This window comes from Tenebrio molitor, chromosome 8 (assembly GCF_963966145.1).
Source record: "Tenebrio molitor chromosome 8, icTenMoli1.1, whole genome shotgun sequence".
Lineage (NCBI taxonomy): Eukaryota > Metazoa > Arthropoda > Insecta > Coleoptera > Tenebrionidae > Tenebrio > Tenebrio molitor.
Window position 1 is genome coordinate 7234701 of NC_091053.1, and position 14864 is coordinate 7249564.

The window sequence follows — 14864 nt, forward strand, 5'->3', positions numbered from 1 at the left end:
GTCAGATAAATTAGATCAGATTGTGGCGATCTCTGATGAAGAAGTCCAGTGCCACCTTTACTTTACAAGCCATGCTGTTAGAATTGGCAACGTTGCCTGAACCGGTTGAAGTAGTCCGGCCGGCCGGTTGCCTGTGGTTATACGGTATGCGCTAAAATCACGATTAAGAACTAATAAGACGAATATATAGGTAGGTAATAAATAACTATTCAAAGTAAAAAAATATATATTGCTGACAATGTATAAATACTTGCTTTATTATAAATTCCTGTACAACATTTTTAAAAGAACATTAAATTGAAGACTGAAAATTAAAATTAAGGGCAGTTCGATTATTTTCTCATTTTATTGTAACAACAGACAACTGACTAAAATATTAATTAAATATAAATATATATGTACATATGTATTTATAAGATTATAATTTAAATGTATTTAATTTTCTCTTTTTTATTTTGTTTTCCACGGACTTTGTATATTTCTCTCTTGTAGCATCAGTTTTTTTTTTTGTATAATTATTTAATAATATATTACTGAAAACAGAATAAAAAAGAGGTACAATATTTTTTAAAGTTTCTCCACACATACATTCCAACTCGTCGAAAAAGTTACATTTTTCTAAGCTTGTATTGGTCAGAGTCATTATAATTTTTTTCTGATCAGGACTGTGTAAAAATTTGTTTTCTAACACACTGTCATTTATTATAAAATCAAATATGGCATGCATGTGAAAAAATATGGAAATTACAGATTCAGTAGGTAAGCTTAACCCACCTCGTTGAAGGGAATCAAAATAAGTGTCAGAAATATCGTCACCTTTTGACTCTCTTATAAGATCTTTACAAAAAGAGCAGCTAAGTCTTTTGCATACTGAAAAACTAGCATATCCACAAACATATAACGTTGAACCCTGATCAAGTGCACAGACTTCTAAATAATTACCGTCAAATATATAGTTAAATTCATTAATATTTGCTGCCAAATTCTCTTCTGAAACGTTTTGGGAAGAATCAGATATGTCTTTTATTGACAGAGTACCTGTTCTAGCAAGATCTAGAATCTTCTTTACGCGCAGTTTCTTTTCGGATTCAAGTATTTGTTGAAAACTCACGTTGTAGTTACAACCAGACAGTCGACGATACTGACCAAATCTTTTTTCAAGATTGTCAGTCTGAAATTTGCCTCCTAAGACATAACTAACCCCCAACTGTTGAAAAGAATATAAAACCAAGTCGACTAAAACAGTTGTGCTTCTTTCGATTGCAGCAGAGGTATCCTTTGTTAGTCCGACTCCTACATTAGACTCAGTTAATAGTCTCCATTCTCTGATCCATAAAACAAATTGCCTTAGATACTGTAATTTTGGATCGTTTAAATCATGTATTGGGCCAGAATATTCATTTTTTTTAATTTTACCCGCTATAACGCTTTTGGAGTTGACTATGTCCCACCAGTTTCTAATGATTTCAACAAAATCAGCAGTTTCAGCATAATCTTCAATTTCTTTTAAGGCAGCAATAGTTGATCTATGAAATACGTTATCTACAAGTGTTACATTTTGTCGTTCTATGTTGCTTGGATACAATGTCTTATTGTTTAACTTAAAGGCTTTTTTTATCAATAAATCTTTTTCATTGTCATTTATTACCCTTAAATGGTGAAAAGACGCTTTTTTAATAATACTCAGATCATTGAAGTCAGGATACAAAAAAGTACTCCAATGATTTTTTAAGTTTATCCAGTTATTACGAATATTTTTAAATATGTGGACAAAGTCATATGTGAGAAACACTTTAAGATTATTAAAATTGGGATTTTCTATAAAGTAATTTACAGGTGCAAAAAGTCTAAACATGAGTTGATTGATGCGATTATTGTCACTGATGACAACTGTGACCTTAAAATTAAACTGCTGAACAAAGTGAATTACAGTTAAGACTAAATGTTTCAATTGTTCCCCAGTTAGGCCACTGACAGGCACCAACTTTACAATTTCCTTAAAATGACCAAAACAGGAACTTATCATAAAACTTTGTACTGTTTTAGCCAGTTCAGTAGGGTTATTTTCAGCACAGCCTACAATTTTTTGTGCTTTGAATGTTAGACATTTATTTATATAAATTTCATCAAGTAATAATGAAACGTTCAATTCTCTATTCGTAAGACTTTTTGATATGTGTGACAAATAATGCTTTGTATTTGCATTCAGATTTGGATCTACATGAAACGCTGCTGAAATTGACTGTAAATACCTTTTATGTGGTAGAATTAAATACTCGCGAATAAAATTATATACAGCTGGTGACTGTGAAAAAATCATAAATGCAAACGTAATAGTCAGGGAATTGTAACTCTTCCTCTGATGTAATAATAATTTTAATTGATTTTCAATTAGCTCTAGTAAATCTTTATGCTTTGAAAACACGTCTTCTTCAATAAACTCTATACTTTTTTTTACAAATTTACATGCCTTATCTATATAGTATTCGAAACAATTTTGTTCCCTGTTGTTTATTTCATTAACATTTTTATATCTGATCAACAAATTTTCAATTTGACTCCAACGAGAAAGTTTTGAGTCAGAAGGAAGAATCCATTCTAGATCATGCTTTGGAATTTCAATTTGATTCAGACTTACTTTGACAACCATCTCATTTGACACCGAAATACTACAAACAACTTTTAGCTGATCTTCCTTCACGTCATTATTCTGCACACTGTCAACGTTCAGAGAGTAAAACCACACACACCTATCACTTATATTATGATGCCATTTGTCGATAACTTTTAAACGTTTTAAAAAACAACTCACAAAACTATCGAAATCACTTATAATATCTTCTTTTAAAAACTCCTCAATTTTTACGGCATTTCTTTTTAGAACCTGTTCCCTTCGACAATCTGGAGATGTTCTTGCTGGAGGTTCCTTTTTAGATAAATATGCAGGCAAATTATCAAAAACTTTTGGAATTGCATCCTCCGTCAACTTTGGGTGCTGCAGTAAAAGCTTCTGAATTTCTCCTGAGGTTGGGTTCTTGTATGGTTGATGCTTAATTATGTGACTCTCATGAAAGTGTTTGATGCACACTGCAGAATGTGCGGTGGGACTCCAATCAGCCCTGGGGATAGCCCGCATCCAAGCTTGCTTCTTCTTTTCATCCTTCGGAAACGCAAAAGTTGTCACAGAATTATTTTGTTTTAAAGTGCTATCGTAGTTCGATTTGCACCCTGGTACTACACACCTTCTTGGCATCTGCAAAATAGTAGGATAACATAGATCAACACATCTCACAAGTAGTCACAGCACAAAGTGAGGTTATGTAAATGCCAGCACTTTACGTTTCAATTTCAAACCTACCTTACAGATAAATAATACGCAGAAGGGTGAACAATTATTAACAAGTTTAATAAACTGAACTGCCCACAAAAAGTTTAATCGTTTTCACTGCTTTTGCTGTAAATTGTAAACAAAATACAACCAACGTAAACGCACTAACCAACACTAACACGAACTAGAACCGGAATGAGCCGGACTACCTGCAATGTTGCCAAACTTACAACAGCATGGCCTGTAAAGTAAAGGTGGCACTGAGAAGTCGCGACACCAAAAGCTTACGTCGTCGCTTCTCGTTGGCGCATTTTTTGTGAAGACCAAGACACCATCACCAGAACCCGAAAAGGAGAAAAAGCAAACTCTCTTCTCCTCTCGACACCACACACTTCGGACGCATATTATAATTTTATGGTATCATGTGATAACCATGTTTTGTGACATTGCTTTGTCAATTTTGTATCGGGATCCAACTTACGTTGTGTCTGGTGTTTTGCACAACTGGATGGTAGATTTATTCTTCTTCATAACTTCTTTAATATCGTAAACAAAGTTAGCTCCTAAATCTTACGCAGGTATGCCAACGGTTACCTACAGAAGAATGACAAATAGACTTGAACCAAATTAACTCCATACTTAAAGAGAAGTTCATACAACATCTCTTGGTAACAAATATGATCTGTTGGTATGTTCATTTTTGGGTTTAACCTTGTCAGATTTGTGGTGGCTGTGGCTGAGCTTTCGGTGGCCATGCTGTCACCTTCTTCAGAACGAATCTGAAGTGGATGATAGGATGGCCACCAAAAATTTGACACGGTTAAACCCAAAAACCAACATACCAGCGGACAAGGGCTTCGAAAGGCTTCACAAACTCGGATATGATCTGTTGATTATAAACATAGACATCAGTAGTAAATTAACGGTTCCCTGCCGTCTATAGTTTGTCATCTGAGTAACAAAATTTTATTTTTGTTAAGTTTGTTAAGTTCATTGATTTCTAACTTTTATTACAACTTCTATCATCACTTCAATGACATTTTAACAACATTCTGTACGATGTTCTCAACTTCTTAAAACTAAATTTACTTTATCCAGGAAGATGAGCTTGACAGTTCCATAGTGTTTTTAAAAAACTAGTCAAGAGGTCTACTGTAGTCAATTATGTTTAATAGAAATCGAAAGCAAGCAAATAATTTTCATGTTGATGAACTAAATAATAAAAACAAGCAATTCGACATGCTCTAACAGCTCAGACGACGCTTTTTCGTAATAAAACATGATCATGTAAACGTGACTGTTCTTATTAATTGGGTTTGTTTAATTTTTTTCAAATAAAACAAGCGCGTCCGATAATTAGTTGTAAATTGAAACCTCACAGTCATCGTGAAACATGAAAATCTCACCCTGTTGAAGATCTAAGACTAAGAAATCGGATTTCAGTCACTTTCTTTGATCATTTCTGCCGTTTAACTCTGGATCGCTTCAAGTTGTATATTTGTTAAACGTTACACTGTTTTATTTTTACTCAGGTTGAACTTCCAGTCTGCACTGCATTACACACAATCTGTTGAGATAATATTTTATCCATTCAATTAGTTTGACCAAATGGAGGCACAAATTGACAACATTATTATAACAAACGGTTTTATTAATTAGTTCAAATCTAGCTAGAGCAATGATGGCACATTTTTATCACTGGAACAGCAGTCAGTTAAAAGTACAATCACCAGTATCTGGTACACAGCAATTAGTGGAACATGATTCCTACATTAGGTACAATTCTACCAACGTTATTCACGATTTGCTAAGCTCACACCGCTTAAAATATCATAGCAAAGTTACAAAAATACCCAAACGATATACCTATGTAACAATTACACCGAATTATATCACTTTTCAGAGAAGGAACATCGAAGATGTCGTTTTACAATTTTTGACACCACACTACATTAATAATGAAAAACCAGTATTAAACACTAAGTAGGTATAATATAGCAAAATATATACAAACTCCTTCAAGTGTACACATTACAATCGCGCAAACTGGCAGTTGGAAAAGTTGCAAGTTTCAAGTGTCCTGTCCAAACTGTTGGACCAGGTCTTGCGGTCGGAAGACGCCCTTCTCGGTTATGATTCCTGCTATCAGGGAGGCTGGAGTGACGTCGAACGCCGGGTTCCAACAGGTGACACCTACAATTGCGTTTGATTTATTTTCAGACAGGGGAGTAATGATGATGAGCGTATGTCTTGGCTCATTTCATTACTGTCATCGAGTCATTCAAGCTCAGACACAAATGTGATTTACCATAACGAACGAAATCGATTTAACATTTACTCAAACAACTCGTCCATTAAATAAATGAATTAGGTATCTCAAAAAGTAGAATCGTATCAGTTTTTATCGTAATTTTGACGCAACAATTAAACAAATTTGAAATCAAGAGTGCTTGAATGTCAGTCTTCATTTTGGTTAAGTTGTCGTCAATGACGTTGTTGACATTTCAAAAGTCAAATGTCACCCATCACCTTTAGCGGCAATTCTGTGCTCCCCCACGTGGGTCATTTCGTGATCTGGACGCTCCTCGATCACAATGTGGTCACCACTGAGGATTTTCATATCAATTGACGTAAAGGGAGCCGCGACGTAAAACGCTACGCCATGATACTTGGCTAAAACTGCAATTTGATAAGTTCCTATTTTGTTTGCTGTGTCCCCATTGGCAGCAACCTTAAATAAAGACGTTTCATGATTGTTTTGCGAGACACATTCGAACTTACTCTGTCGGCTCCCACCACCACAGCTGACACGTTCCGATGCTTCATCAGAGCCGCCACCATACTGTCGACGATCAGAGTCGCCGGAATTTTATCATGAACGAGCTCGTACGCGGTGAGACGAGCACCTTGATTGTATGGCCTGGTTTCGGTGCAATAAACATGTTCTAAACGTTTTAATTCGTGAAGTCTTCTAATCACTCCTAATGCAGTTCCGTAGCCTGCGGTAGCTAAAGATCCAGTGTTGCAGTGAGTCAAAATCCTCACCAAACTGTCGCCGCTCACGCTGTTGAGGATTTCTCTGGCACCAAAATCACCGATCGCTTTGTTATCAGCGATATCCTTCTCCAGCATCGCTTCTATTGTACTTATAAATCTGCAAAAAACTCAAATTATATAAATGATTGAATCAAAATGGGGCGTTACTTTGATTTCATGTCCTGCAGCTCGGTAGACTCGTCTTCGCTCATTTTGTTGGCCAACATGATCAACTCGTCAGCGGCGATCTTCATATTGACTGCGGTAGGCCTCGAAGAGACTAAGTAGTTTAATTTGCCCTCAACATCTTGCCTGAGTTGTCTCTTAGATTCGAAATTTTCGCTCTGGAGCTCGACGGCCAGACTCAAGCAACCCACGATGGCGATAGCCGGAGCCCCACGTACCTAACGTCACAATCATGTACTTTCGAAACAGACTCTTGTGCAACTCACCTGCATTTTATTAATGACTTTCCAACCATCTTCGACGCCCTTCACTTGAATGTACTTGGACTGCGCGGGTAGGAGCAGCTGGTCGAGGATTTCCAAAGAGTTATTTTCGTATTTGATCGCCCTGAGACTCATCTCGGCCTGGCAACGATTCCTAACCTCAAATCTGATAAGGCTGTTGGAAAAGTGATTAAAAGTCACATGTGTGTGCTTTACGAGGAGTCTTGAAGGAGATTATCGTCAGGATGTGGCGGCGTTGTTGTTGTCGTCTTTAAATTAAAATTAATTGCACAAATAAAATTTAAATTGATCTGTCAATTTGGCATGTTAACATCACCGGAATGCAAATTAATTAAATAGTTTCTATTTGTTTATTTCTGATGCAAAAGTGCAAAGGAGAAGTTCGAGTTGTGATTTTTGCAATGCTGGTTTTGTTGCGGCATCGGTTTCCGTCGATTATTATGTAAAATCGAAGCTAAAAATAAGACCATTTATAGGTTAGGTCAGCTATTTCAGCCGAGACCTTCTATAAATAAAATTCGGGAAAGCATGGTTTAGTGCGAGAATCGAATCAAAAACACAATTGCCATTCAGATATGGTGAGTTTATCAAATATTTTGGCCAAATTGCGAACCCTCAACTGTGATTGTAGGCGCTCCTGGGGGCCCAGTTGGTGATCACTTTGGTGATGATAAGCGTCATTCAGAAACTAGGCCCACACTTTTCGTTCGCGCGCTGGTTGTTATGCTCCACCGGTTTGGTCAGATACTTGTACCCCACCGATGCTGAACTCAAACAATTAGCAAGTATACCTAAAGACAAGTTGAAGGCTAAGAAAGGGGGCAAGGGCCCACAGAACGGCAAGCCAAACGTGGAGACGTTCCACGTGCCTAGAAGTTTAGATGTCCAACTTGAGACAGCCAAAGTGACAAGACTTGACGTCATACATTTGCGGTACTATACTGAGTACCAATGGCTTGTCGATTTCACTGTGTACACAGTCATCGTGTACACTGTCACAGAAGTGAGTGGAATTTGTAAATTGAGCAATTTGTTAATTGAGTGTTTCAGGTGTATCAGACGTGGTTTCCTCTAAAGGATGAGGTCAATCTGAGCATGATGTGGTGTACTCTAGTCCTACTGTTCTCGGTGTATCCTTTGCGGCATTTAAAACGCGTTCGACTTATGCAACCGAAAATACACTCGTTTGCGTCGCATCCCGGAAATTAATTTAGACCAAAACAACCAAATGGTTCTGTTAAAAGCAAACCACTTTGAATTGATCACATTGTAGTTCAATCAAAGCTCGTTCCATTTACAGAGCACCCAGCATCGTTGTTTCTTGTAAAAATCGCTAAACGCACTCCTCTTTGATCTTACAAATCCTTAATTACCCTCCAGGAAATTGCTACTGTCTTTAACGGTGCAGTATTTCAAAGGAGAAGAGTCAGTGGGCGAGCGTTCGACGTGCATCGTGATGGGCTTCACCTACTTATTGATCTCGATGGTGATCCTGATCGTAGACGAGAACACCCTCGAGCTGGGCCTCGAAGACGCCTACAACAGCTTCAATAAAAGCGCATCGGCGTTCCTCACCAAACAAGGCTTGAACTCGTCGTAAGTGGTGTCTTAAGCGTGACTTCTCAGGACAAGACATGTTTTCAGTGGTCCCGCGTCCAAGATCGTTTTGAAGTTTTTCATAGCCCTGTGGTGCGGCATCCTGGGAGCTTTGTTTACATTCCCCGGACTCCGAGTAGCCAAGATGCATTGGGATCTCTTGAAGTACTACAGAGAACGGAAAATGATTCAGATTTTGCTCAATTTGAATTTCGCTCTTCCTTTCATTTTGATCATTTTTTGGATCAAGCCCGTGGCGAGGACTTACTTGACCGTTCGCGTCTTCTCGGGGTGGACGCAACCGCTGTGAGTGTCCCGTGGATGTAAATTTCTCCAATTTAACCGAGCGTTGTAGATTAACCCCCCATGGATTTGAGACTCTTCGAATCCTCGCCGTCGTCCTCGCGATGTGCCTCAAGTTGGTACTGATGCCGTCTTATTTACAAGCCTACTTGGACATGGCCTACAACAGGACCCAAGAACAGAAGAAAGAAGCTGGCAGGATCACCAACGTGGAGTTTCAGAAAAAAGTACGCACCAAGTCTTAGATTGGTTCATACGGTCTAGTCAGAAAATATTAAATCTGACAGAAACTGTATGTACGAATCTACGACTAGACTTTGTTTTTTCGCTGTTGAGTTCGTGATTGCTTGCAGATCGCCGCCGTGTTCTACTATTTGTGTGTGGTCACGCTGCAGTACGTCGCCCCCATAATAATGTGTCTGATCTTGTCGTTCATGTACAAAACTTTGGGGGAGTACAGTTGGGGCGGCCTGTTCAAGGAGCCCCCTGACCCCAACGAGTGTCCTTTGACGCCTCCAAATGACAAAAATACGATAGACCCGTTCAGCTCGAGTGAATCTATCGCTCAATCGGCCGCTGAGTTTCACCTAGCACTGGAGAATTTAAAATCGGTATGTTTGTTCAGGTGTATTTATGTTGATTGATTTTTAATTTTTTTTCAGGTGTTTTCAGCGGAAGTTTTCCGGGGTATTTTCGGCTTCTGGACGTGGTGGTGTTGTTTTGTTTATTTTGCAACCACGTCCGTAGGACTAATCTACCAGTCGTACTTCTCGACGATTTAGTCGTTCTGGATTGATATTGCGTGTTTCATGAGTTTTTGTGTTTTTAAGTTATGTGAAAGTAATAAATCAGGGCGACGAGATCTGTTTTTTGTTTTTTAATTCAGAAAGAAATGTTAAAGGCGTGTTGTGTGGGAACACATCAGGGCGACCTTTAATCATTAATCAGGATTGAACTATTTATAGAATGACCAAAGAATCAAGGAAAAGGTTGTATGTATTGTACGTGAGATAAACCGGAACTCGGAACGTTTCCGCTTTCTTGCTAAAATATTATAAGAATGTTCCAGTATGTTTATAACGAATTATTTTAACCGACAAATCAAAACCAAAGTTCCTAGAGGTAAACGAAATGTAACTTTTCTGGATAAATACGTTATAAAAAATGTTTTACTTTGAAGGTTGTAGATATGTACTTAGAAGTTGTATAAAACACGATTTAAAAGATCAGACTTTGATAATTTTGCTCATAAACAGAAATGATATTGAGTGTAGGTATTTATAAAATATTTTGATCACAGATATTGTTGGATAGACATGAACAATTTTGTACAATTAACCTAAAATTCCAAAATGGATTTGTTTTAATATTACACGTGTAATGGTGTAAGAACAAAGTATCTACACAAATTTTTAGTAAAAATTATTCTGTCAACGAGGTAATTCTTATTCGCAGAAGAATCGCAGCTAGATTTATTATATTACTGCAATAATAAATATAATTATTTTATTATTTTAAGAATTATCACATAGTTCGCAAGTTTTTGCAGTTAGAAGTATAAAGTTGACTAGAATAAGAGTGAGCTATAATACATTTAATTAATGATAAATCTGCAGTCAATTATCAATTAAATATCTTATCAAAGTTCTAGGAAATATAATTAATCCTTTATAACTGATAACTGAATCGCGAACAAAACAAGTCGCTATGGAGAAAACGAGGCGTAAATTGTGCAGAATCAGAGTGCTCATGGGAAAGTGAATATTTTTAGGCCAATTCCTTGAAAATGCGGAAAAATAAGAAAATCCGTTTTAAATTAATCCATCAAGAACATAACCTTGCCGTGACCACGTGGCCATCGTGACCTTTACATCCAGCAGAATTTGTCATTGTATGAACTCCCATTCCCATGTATATCAGACATGCATTAATGATGACTGTCCATATTGAAAAACAACGAAAAACGTTCACAAAAATGTCGACAATTCGGCCGTAATTCGTCACGATTTTGAATCGCGGCCAATTTGGCGCCTTCGTTAAGACAAGTTGACGCTACGGCTTTGCACCGAAAACCACAACATTTAAGCGATTTTTGTGTTTTTGCGAGATTGTAAAAATGCAGGGAAATTTTTGGAATCCATTTCGTTGAAATCGCAATTGTATTTTTTTAACGAAAATCGTTAGAAATCGTGACGTTTTCCGGAAAGTTCTAGACCAAACACGTAGACCAATCAGTGGCGAGTGGTAATTCAAATCTTGCAATTTGATTGGTCGCGGTGTCGAAGCTTCTAGAAGCATCATTGACCCCGTATATAACACGGCCGTGTACCCCATCGACTCGATTCCATCTCAGACCGCAACGTAAGTGACACGTTTTAAACAAATTCGAATTTTTTTGTCTGCAAACTACACAAACTCAAGGTAAGTCTTTGCATTCTACCCCGATCTAGTCGTAGCGGCGATGTTTTGTTTCAATTTTGAAGAATAATTCAATATTTGACAAGAAATTTCAACACGTGATTATCCCTCAATGTGAGCTTTGTATTGCGTAATTTCCGTCTCGATTGTACAGTTAGTTGTAGCGCCCCAGTTGGTACATTTTCGTTTATCTTCCAGATGGCTAAAGCACCCGCAGTTGGTATTGATCTGGGAACAACTTACTCCTGCGTGGGGGTTTTCCAGCATGGAAAAGTCGAAATCATTGCCAACGACCAGGGCAACAGGACGACCCCCTCATATGTTGCATTTACCGACACCGAGCGTCTCATCGGAGATGCTGCCAAGAACCAAGTGGCCATGAACCCCAATAACACAATTTTTGGTGAGTCATCGATTACGCATGACGAGAACTAGCGCTAATGACGAATCGATAGTGACCTTGATGCAAGATATTAGCACGAGAATTCTTATCTTTATTTGATTACGCGTTTACACAGATCATTATTGGTGTTTTTTTTTTAATTATCTTGTGGACGAACTATCGCCAAGCTGAAACCGCCGCCGAGTTTTAACATTCCTCAAACTTTGAAAACCTTCGTTTTGCATTTAATCAGCTGCAGTTCGCAATGCCAAGGTCTCTGAAGGTTTGCAAATGGCGTTTTTGACATTGCTGTTGCCAACTTAACTGATCCACCCAAAATCCCCCAAATCATAGTAACTTCAATTGGACGCCCCCTTTTAACATGATGATATTAAATGTCACGCCAGACTAGAGTTTATGAGCTACAACTGTGATTATTTAATCTTCTGAAAATAATGTAAACATTATACATCTTATGTTATGGATTTATCATGTGGATGACATGTTTTTTTTAAATTATAGATGCCAAACGTCTTATTGGGCGTCGCTTCGATGACCCCGCCATCCAGGCTGACATGAAACACTGGCCATTCGAAGTGCTTAACGATGGCGGCAAACCAAAAATCAAAGTAGAGTACAAAGGAGAAGCCAAGTCTTTCTACCCAGAAGAAGTAAGCTCAATGGTCTTGACAAAAATGAAGGAGACGGCTGAGGCCTATTTGGGCAAATCAGTCACCAACGCTGTAATCACCGTGCCCGCCTATTTCAACGATTCTCAGCGTCAAGCAACCAAAGACGCCGGTACCATTTCCGGTCTTCAGGTGTTGCGTATCATCAACGAACCGACCGCCGCCGCCATCGCCTACGGTCTGGACAAAAAGGGTACTGGAGAGAGAAACGTGTTGATTTTCGATTTGGGCGGCGGTACTTTCGATGTGTCGATTTTGACCATCGAAGACGGTATCTTTGAGGTGAAGTCGACGGCCGGCGACACTCACTTGGGTGGTGAAGATTTCGACAACCGCATGGTCAACCACTTCGTCCAGGAGTTCAAGCGAAAATACAAGAAAGATCTGACCAGTAACAAACGCGCTCTGCGTCGTTTGCGCACCTCTTGCGAAAGAGCGAAACGTACATTGTCGTCCTCGACGCAAGCCAGCATCGAAATCGATTCGTTGTTCGAAGGTATTGACTTCTACACTTCGATCACTCGTGCCAGATTCGAGGAACTGAACGCGGATTTGTTCCGTTCGACCATGGAACCCGTCGAGAAGTCGATCAGAGACGCCAAAATGGACAAGTCGCAAATCCACGACATCGTTTTGGTCGGTGGTTCCACTCGCATTCCTAAAGTACAAAAACTCCTCCAAGACTTCTTCAACGGCAAAGAGTTGAACAAGTCGATCAATCCAGATGAAGCCGTGGCTTACGGTGCTGCCGTACAAGCCGCCATTTTGCACGGCGACAAGTCCGAAGAAGTACAAGATCTTTTGCTTCTCGACGTTACACCGCTGTCTTTGGGTATCGAGACCGCTGGTGGTGTGATGACGGCATTGATCAAGCGCAACACCACCATTCCAACCAAACAGACACAAACTTTCACCACTTACTCCGACAATCAACCCGGTGTATTGATCCAAGTCTACGAAGGTGAACGTGCCATGACCAAAGACAACAACCTTCTGGGTAAATTCGAGTTGACCGGAATTCCCCCAGCTCCGCGAGGTGTGCCCCAGATCGAGGTCACCTTCGACATCGACGCCAACGGCATCTTGAACGTCACCGCCGTCGAAAAGAGCACCAACAAAGAGAACAAGATCACTATCACCAACGACAAGGGACGTCTCAGCAAGGAGGACATCGAGCGCATGGTGAACGACGCCGAGAAATACCGCAGCGAAGATGAGAAGCAGAAGAGCACGATCGCTGCCAAGAACGGCCTCGAATCGTACTGCTTTAACATCAAGAGTACCATGGAAGACGAGAAGGTCAAGGACAAGATCACCGACTCCGAGAGGACCTCCATCATGGATAAATGCAACGAAGTGATCGCCTGGTTGGACGCCAATCAGTTGGCGGAGAAGGAGGAATACGAGCACAAGCAGAAAGAACTGGAGAACCTGTGCAACCCGATCATCACTAAGATGTACCAAGGAGCCGGCGGTCCTCCTGGTGGCATGCCCGGATTCCCCGGCGGCGCCGGAGCGGCCCCAGGAGCTGGAGCTCCAGGTGCGGGAGGAGCCGGACCCACCATCGAAGAAGTCGACTAAACTGTTCATTCCAATTTTTTCCTTTTTTAATTTCAGTATTAAACAAGACAGTTCGTGATTTGTTTTTTTATGTTGATTACCAAAGAGATCACTGCAACTTTGAGTTGCCTCAACTTTCTCAATAAATTAATTCGGAATCCAATGGTGGCATTTTATTTTAACTTTATTACATTTTCTACCTTGCAGCTCAAGTAGTGAAAGGTACTGTTCAAAAACAATTATTGTGTATTACTCCTGTACATGGTACAGTGATGTGAGAACTACGTATATTATAATGTGACGTGAATAATAATAAAGTACGTGCAACGGACGTTTCTGAACGTATTTTATTTTTGGTTATAGTATGTTACTTTTGCGGCCACATAAAACGTCAGCAATTTTTTCTATTGTAATAAATTGACATCCTCCGTCAGTGTTATGTTGTGTTCGAGAAACTTCATTTTTAAAAGCCTGAATTACCAAGACTTGTTGCTCACACGGTAGAATACATTCTGTCAATTAGTATACACGTGTCCCAGAACTCGCGCCCCAGAGAAAAAAGGAGAAATCTTCATAAAAGGACAAATAAATAATCCCAATGAAAAATGTTTCTGTTGAACGGTATTCAAGAAAAGAACAGTTTAATTGGACCAATCAAAGCATTTTAAGCCATCCAGGTCTATTTCCCGTAATTGTTGCTACAGCGTGATCAACAATGACTGAGTCTGTTGGCAATGAAACAATTGAAAATACTGGTGATTTTTGTCTAGTAATTGGCACTGACCACGCACTGACCGGATTTTTTAACTTGAGATGACATTAAAAACATTCTTGGTAATGCAGGTTATGTTTATACTATTACAAAAATTAACCTTCGTTGGTAAATTTTAAATTTGCCAAATTTCATTGTTACCAACAGACTCAGTCATTCTTGATCACTCCGTATAATCTGTTTCAAAATCAAAAATCCACCAACACTGCATTCTACCTTGAAAATACAACCGACAACATCGCCAATTTTTGTTTTTAGTGTGTCTGCAAGTGTCAGAAAAAAGTGGGGTTACGAAAGAAAATTGTTGGAC

At 39.1% G+C, this 14864-nt stretch overlaps 3 protein-coding genes and 1 long non-coding RNA gene across 5 annotated transcripts; 2 read left to right on the forward strand and 2 right to left on the reverse strand.

The window, feature by feature from the left end:
• Positions 1-208: 208 nt before the first annotated feature.
• LOC138137529 (uncharacterized) lies at positions 209-4440 on the reverse strand. Of its 2 annotated transcripts, XR_011161773.1 has the most exons (3): positions 4171-4391; positions 3359-3922; positions 209-3253 (listed from the first exon to the last, which is right to left on the reverse strand). It is a non-coding gene; the product is annotated as an uncharacterized lncRNA (long non-coding RNA). The 2 variants fall into 2 exon arrangements; XR_011161772.1 differs by having other exon boundaries at positions 3359-4440.
• An 860-nt stretch (positions 4441-5300) lies between these two features.
• Positions 5301-6951, reverse strand: LOC138137526 (methylthioribose-1-phosphate isomerase). Its single transcript, XM_069056974.1, has 5 exons — positions 6817-6951; positions 6533-6768; positions 6110-6482; positions 5858-6059; positions 5301-5521 (listed from the first exon to the last, which is right to left on the reverse strand). The coding sequence occupies exons 1-5, from the start codon at positions 6946-6948 to the stop codon at positions 5400-5402; spliced, it is 1065 nt and encodes a 354-aa protein (XP_068913075.1). The 5' UTR covers positions 6949-6951; the 3' UTR covers positions 5301-5399.
• A 319-nt stretch (positions 6952-7270) lies between these two features.
• emei (transmembrane protein 161-like emei) lies at positions 7271-9595 on the forward strand. Its single transcript, XM_069056958.1, has 8 exons — positions 7271-7412; positions 7466-7837; positions 7885-7964; positions 8215-8430; positions 8479-8736; positions 8786-8960; positions 9087-9344; positions 9396-9595. The coding sequence occupies exons 1-8, from the start codon at positions 7410-7412 to the stop codon at positions 9513-9515; spliced, it is 1482 nt and encodes a 493-aa protein (XP_068913059.1). The 5' UTR covers positions 7271-7409; the 3' UTR covers positions 9516-9595.
• A 1400-nt stretch (positions 9596-10995) lies between these two features.
• Positions 10996-13945, forward strand: LOC138137518 (heat shock 70 kDa protein cognate 4). Its single transcript, XM_069056955.1, has 3 exons — positions 10996-11154; positions 11350-11554; positions 12056-13945. The coding sequence occupies exons 2-3, from the start codon at positions 11350-11352 to the stop codon at positions 13801-13803; spliced, it is 1953 nt and encodes a 650-aa protein (XP_068913056.1). The 5' UTR covers positions 10996-11154; the 3' UTR covers positions 13804-13945.
• The last annotated feature ends 919 nt before the right edge of the window (positions 13946-14864 follow it).

What these genes read in the sequence shown, in the direction of transcription:
- emei (XM_069056958.1), top strand. An exon ending in TCGGGGTGGACGCAACCGCT is followed by an intron (nt 8,737 to 8,785) that starts GTGAGTGTCCCG and finishes CGAGCGTTGTAG; the next exon opens with ATTAACCCCCCATGGATTTG. An exon ending in CACTGGAGAATTTAAAATCG is followed by an intron (nt 9,345 to 9,395) that starts GTATGTTTGTTC and finishes ATTTTTTTTCAG; the next exon opens with GTGTTTTCAGCGGAAGTTTT.
- LOC138137526 (XM_069056974.1), bottom strand. Translation starts at nt 6,948, where the DNA reads ATGAGTCTCAGGGCGATCAAATACGAAAATAACTCTTTGGAAATCCTC. An exon ending in AAGTCATTAATAAAATGCAG is followed by an intron (nt 6,769 to 6,816) that starts GTGAGTTGCACA and finishes TTGTGACGTTAG; the next exon opens with GTACGTGGGGCTCCGGCTAT. An exon ending in CTGCAGGACATGAAATCAAA is followed by an intron (nt 6,483 to 6,532) that starts GTAACGCCCCAT and finishes AGTTTTTTGCAG; the next exon opens with ATTTATAAGTACAATAGAAG.
- LOC138137518 (XM_069056955.1), top strand. Translation starts at nt 11,350, where the DNA reads ATGGCTAAAGCACCCGCAGTTGGTATTGATCTGGGAACAACTTACTCC. An exon ending in CCCCAATAACACAATTTTTG is followed by an intron (nt 11,555 to 12,055) that starts GTGAGTCATCGA and finishes TTTAAATTATAG; the next exon opens with ATGCCAAACGTCTTATTGGG.